At 38.4% G+C, this 5,754-nt stretch overlaps 1 protein-coding gene across 4 annotated transcripts in view; it reads right to left on the reverse strand.

The window, feature by feature from the left end:
• rptor (regulatory associated protein of MTOR, complex 1) overlaps positions 1 to 5,754 on the reverse strand; it is a 214,629-nt gene that overhangs the window by 110,381 nt on the left and 98,494 nt on the right. For all 4 annotated transcript variants that reach the window (XM_015375832.1, XM_015375830.1, XM_015375831.1 and 1 more), the window contains exon 9: positions 334 to 434. In XM_015375832.1, the coding sequence (XP_015231318.1) occupies positions 334 to 434 (101 nt within the window). The remainder of the gene's footprint in view (positions 1 to 333; positions 435 to 5,754) is intronic.

Below are 5,754 nucleotides of genomic sequence, written 5' to 3' on the forward strand. Positions count from 1 at the left end.
TATATATATATATATATATATATATATATATATTTTTAGCATTTGAAGAAAAATATGCAAAAATTATAAACCAGCCACAAATCATCTGATAAATCAGGTCCAATTCCTTTTAGAGCATTACTGGCAGAGAATGTATCATCTAAATAGAATGGGGATTTCAAAATTCCTATTTTTATTTTGCCACACTCTTATAAAAACATTACCTAAGCATGTACCAAAGATCATTTTAGTGTGAATGTGTTTAAGAGGATATACCTAGATAGTTCTTTTATTATGAGAAGGATGTTGTGATGACATGCCAAACCATACATTAATGTTAATATAGAGACTCACCTCTGGGCAGCACGTTCCACGCGATGGTGTCTGTGATGGCGGTGAAGATCCAGTTGAGCTCTCCAAGGGGTGTGCGTCTGTCATTAAGCCTGCCAGGGATCCTGCAGTGCAACACAACACAGATGGCATTGTGTCAGCCGCTCTCACAGTGTCAGAGTTTACTCATAGAACCAAGTGGCAACTGTTCTGCACTATTACAACACCATGTGAAGAACTTAACATTCCAAAGCACCAAGTCTCTTACACAGAAAGATTAACAACTGAATATTCATGTGTTTTTGTGCCTCAGATCCACTGTGGGCTCGGATCAGACCGACACCAGGAACGAACACAAAGTAAATCCAGCCTCAGTCTTTGATCATGTTTGAGATCAACAAGCCGAGATGTTTCAGGGGGCAGTTATAATGCAGCGATGTTTATTAGCTGTCTTTACAAAAAGAGCTGCATGAAAATAAATCAGTATTCTGATGTGAGATGACAAGGCGAATCAGCTGTAAAATATTTACAGAGGTGGCGTTAACCTGCTGAGAAGCAGAAATATTATTCATGAAAGATAAATGCTGTGTGTCCTGCAGCGGGATCAGATAAAAAAAACAACGAACTGTGAGATCAGAAAATTTCAGTTTTCATCTCTTGATTTTCTTTATCTTGATTTCTTCTGTTTTTGTTACTTACTTTCTTACATTACAGAAAGATAACTTTGAAAAACATTTTTTACATTGTGATTTATCTATTCAGGAAAACAAATATATCTACTTGCATTGTTAAATCTTGAATTAACTGTGATTAAAACTTTTGTTTTTAGTTCACTTCAGTATCCACAACCAGGCTTGACCAATGCAAGACCTGTGGAATCAAATCTCAGGACAAAAAGAAGTAGGCCAAAAGATCTCAGAAAGGAAACCATTCTGCCCTGAAGTCACTGACATCTATCAGACTGGAACAGGTTATGGTTCCTCTGCAAGCAACAGGGACAGCCACCATCTATAAAACAAGGAACGTAGAACAGTAATGATCCTTCCCAGGAGTGGCTGGCCTAGAAAAATGGCTCTATATGTACTTTAACAATTGATCCAGGAGCTCACAGAAGAACCCTTTCTCATTAAAGGCCTCATTGGCTACAGTGAAGGTCAGAGTTCATGCCAAAGGGAAATAAAAGGAGTATGCAAAATCAACATGATTGGACGTTATAAGGTTAAAAAAAAAAAAGTTACAAATCCCACTTTATCTAGTAAAAGTAGAAATGCAGAATTCCAGGAAAAAAACACCAAACATATGAAACATAGCGATGGTGGCGTTATGGCCTGAGGCAGCCTTGCTACAAAGGACCTGGACAGCTTACTGTGAGATGGAACCGTTCCTTCTGCCCTTTAGTAGACCTTGAGCTCAAGCACTCTTAGGTTGAGCAGATGAACATCGATTCAAAGCTCACCAGCCAGTCCCCCCCCACTGACTGCCTTGAGAAAAATAATTTTCTCATCTCAACAAAATAATAATAATTTTACTTTGTTGATCTCACACTGGAGAAATTCACCTCTGCATTTAACCCATCCCCTTGGGAAGCAGTGGGCTGCCACTGTGCAAAGCCCGGGGAGTAGTGTGGGGTTAAGGAAACTCAGAGCGCAGGCTGTGGGGATCGGACCAGGTACTTGGATCCTTCTCAGAGGACAAGCGGACTGCTCTAATCACTAGAGCAATATTCCCATAAATGGCCGACTTTTGTAGATGTTCTAAAGAAAGAAACTAAGATTCCAGTAAAAAAAAAAAAATCACCAACAATGTAACAAAATGTTCGATATCTCATTTTGAAAAGGCACCATGAAGATGAGAACCTCTGCTTGAGAAAAATTCTGGCATGCATTTGTCAGGACAAGAACATTATATATATTTATATATATATATATATATTTATATATATATACTTTATTTTTTTATTTAATTACCATTATTTAAGTATTCTTTCATTTTTACCCCCTTATATCTGATGAACTGAGGATAAATTCTGTCCTCCACTAAACTGACTCTAAGAAACATAACCTAAGTACAATAGTTTTTGTATAAAATCTTAATTTGCACCTAGACGGTCACCACCAGCTGTCATTTCTAGACCTTTACTATCACCATTAGATTCCATGTTAGAGTAAAACCTATGTTTATGTCCCCTTTTCCAACAACATATCTTGACTTCATTCATTAAGCATCGTCCACCCATGTTTTGTAAATTAGTAGAGGGTGAACCTTTCCCGACCCAAGCCCTCTATTTCCAACTCTAAGCAACAAATAATAGCAGCTGTGAGGCTCTTGGCACTACAGGTCCTCCGTCTAACCAGCCAACTCCTGAGCGCTTTGACTGCCTGCCAAAGGTGTTTGAAAAGGCAGTAGTCAGGATGAACACTCAGCAGTTCATATCCTTGGGTGATTCTCTGAAATACATTTGGGAAGAGGGAAAGTCAGCTAAGTGGTGGATGGATGAAGAAAAAGATAGATGAATCACTAAATGGGTAAGAATACCCTCTGAAATGTTGAGGCTTAGGCCATCAATCAAACCTTGGGGAAGTTTTGTCCATCCCTTGCTTTATCATCCCACTTTCGTGTCCACTAATGCTCTTGTCTAATACCTTCGGGTATGTTTCAGGTTCCAAATAAAAGAAAGAGTACAACACAGAAACTGCTCACATTAACTTCTCCCTTTAAAAAACTTGAGACGTTCTTTTTTATATATTCAGCGGGAAACGTAAAGGCACCGACTTTATCATCATCTATCATTTAGCTTCTAGAAGTTAGGTTTTATTTCTATACAGCTGCAGTCTTTTGTATGATCGGCATGTAGTTGCTATCTGGTAAAGTTAAAGTCGATAAATAACAAACCCAGTTATGAAGATGCAATGTTAAGTTTGATATTGGCCATTTCAATTACTTGTGCTGATAAGTGAGTAATGCAATTCCAGTCCCAAGACATGCTGGAAGGATAATACATGTATCTGGATGACTCGACTGTCAATGCCGGAATTGACTTGCTTTTAGCCAAAATAATGACAATTTCTAATTTAAAATAAGGAGCAAAGAGAAGAACTTTGTGCATTTGTAGATGGGAAAGATGTCTGTGCTGCTTTTCTGACAGGATTTGGAAAAATTTTAATTTATCAGCTTACTCCACTGAAATGTCACGATTCGCTGCTACGATTGGCTGAAAGCATATTATGGAAGGAGCTGGGTACTAGCTGGCACGTCACCGAATCAGCTCAAAGTATTTTACTAAATGTCCCTCCTTTTCATGGATAGACTGAAGCCATCTGGCAGCCATCCCAGATTGATAACGTAGAACTCAACGCAGTTCCCTACATATCGATCTGGCTACTGCCAGGCAAGGAAATTGGACCCCAATGTCTGACATTGAGGAAGCCCGCTAAAAACCTGTGTACCATAACTAAAAGAGCTCCTGTGTTTTTCATTTTACTAAGAGGGGGAAAATGCCCTTAATTAAAGAAAGACAAACTGTAACATTTTTAGCCACAGAGCTGAAGTTTTTTATCAATGTAACTCGTCAGTATATCTACTGTATAAATGCAACAAACATGAGCCAGGTGTTGCTTTAGACATCTAGATTGCATTTAAAAGCTGTTACTTTCACCTGTTCTTCTAAGATCGATTCAAACACTAGCAAATAGCATTACTGCATACGGTAGGTAAACATTTCAGAAAAGAGGTTAAAGTTAACATTTTAAAAAGGGGAAAGGGGAGTTTGAACTCTATATCTATTCAGGATCGCTACAATTTAAAGTGACACAACAAGTCAGCTCCACGGTGGGTGGTGTTATTTATACTTTATGTTATGTATACTTTTAAGTGAAGGTGGCCAGGTTATTATTACCTCCACTTTGTCATGATTAATGCAGGAGACTCTTGATTACGAAGGTATTTTAGATCATGTGACACTGAAATTTATATATACATTTTTATAAATAAAATACACTAGATGTAAACAGGCTTGCAAAGCTCTGTCTGGACAGAAATAGACAGACATATCTATACTACCTTGAGGGAATAGGTAGCTCTTGACGTCACAAAGTAACGATGCATGAAGTATTTAATTACAGGATCAATGCAGCATTTCCACTGTGTTCTAAACTAAGGGTTATTAAAGTGATATGATCCCTAAACAGAGTTGGAGATCAGAAACCTGCTGGTGACTTCAGTACAGCACACTGTGTCATGTTGTGAAAAGACTGAAGAAGGCTTAATATGGATCATCCTACATGATCTGCACCAACACCCTCATCTTTGAGACAAAGGATGAGCAAGTATGTGAGGAGCCCACAATGGCAGGTAAAATCCACATGCCCTCAGCTTCGTGACTCCATTATGTAAAAACGCTACAGTGACTGGATCCGTCCAGAATGTGAGTTGGATAATCGTGGGAAGAAAGGAGACAGAAGGGTGTACAGATGGAGTAAAGACCAAAGAATGATCTAATTAATAAACAAATCATCAACATCCAACTATTCAAAGTTGCTGCTACGCTGAATGTGTTTTATAACAAACGATTGCAGCATTTCAAAAATGATGAGTGATTACTGCCATTTCAATCCATGTGAAACCTTTAAAGGTGAAGATATGAGCAAAGAGAGTGTAATACAGTAGCTAGCTGTTTGCACATGCTGAGACCCGTGCATTGGGTCTCAAAAAGGAGAATAGAGAAAATGAAGAGGAGTCAAAAAGTTACTGCATCTACCAATTACATAAAGGCAGTGACTTATAAAACCATTAAAAAAGCTGTATGTGGGGTTAAAGGATTGTATTTCTAGAAGGATATATCAAAAACAAATAAATGATAAAAACTTAATTAACCTCCAACATAAGCCATGTGACATTTATGGTTATTTGAACTGTCCTTACAGCTCCCCAGGTCAAATGTTATAGTTTCTTTGCTCCGCAGGATGATTCAGAGAACGCAAGACATGAAAGCTAAAATAAGGACATGAGAGCTTGGAGCATAAAGGGAGAGGTTCAGTGTCGTCAAACCAACAGACGATGTCAGCGTGGTTGAGAAGAAAGAATATATGACTGAAAAAAAAAAAAGCTATACTTCTTCAAAGGTGTTCATCACATCTCTAGTGGGCTCCCATCCTGCCTTTGGGAGTCCTTCAGCTCAAGCTCTGCCGCACTACAGCATCTCCTGCACAACTCCCATCAACTGGAGAGTGGTGGTGTTTGAGAAGAGATGAAAAGAGGCGATGACGGTGTGTACAAATCAAAAGATCAGAGGAAAACTAAACTAAAAGGACCGTGGTTACATGGGCGAGGAAAAACTGGAAAAATACATACTTGGATTATGAATAATTCTCATCAATAGTTCAAAGAAAAGGGAGAAGTTTTCTTATTTATTTGACATGTAAACTAGATAAAAAATGCAAGAACACC

This window comes from Cyprinodon variegatus, unplaced genomic scaffold (assembly GCF_000732505.1).
Source record: "Cyprinodon variegatus isolate N-32 unplaced genomic scaffold, C_variegatus-1.0 Scaffold126, whole genome shotgun sequence".
Classification (NCBI taxonomy): domain Eukaryota; kingdom Metazoa; phylum Chordata; class Actinopteri; order Cyprinodontiformes; family Cyprinodontidae; genus Cyprinodon; species Cyprinodon variegatus.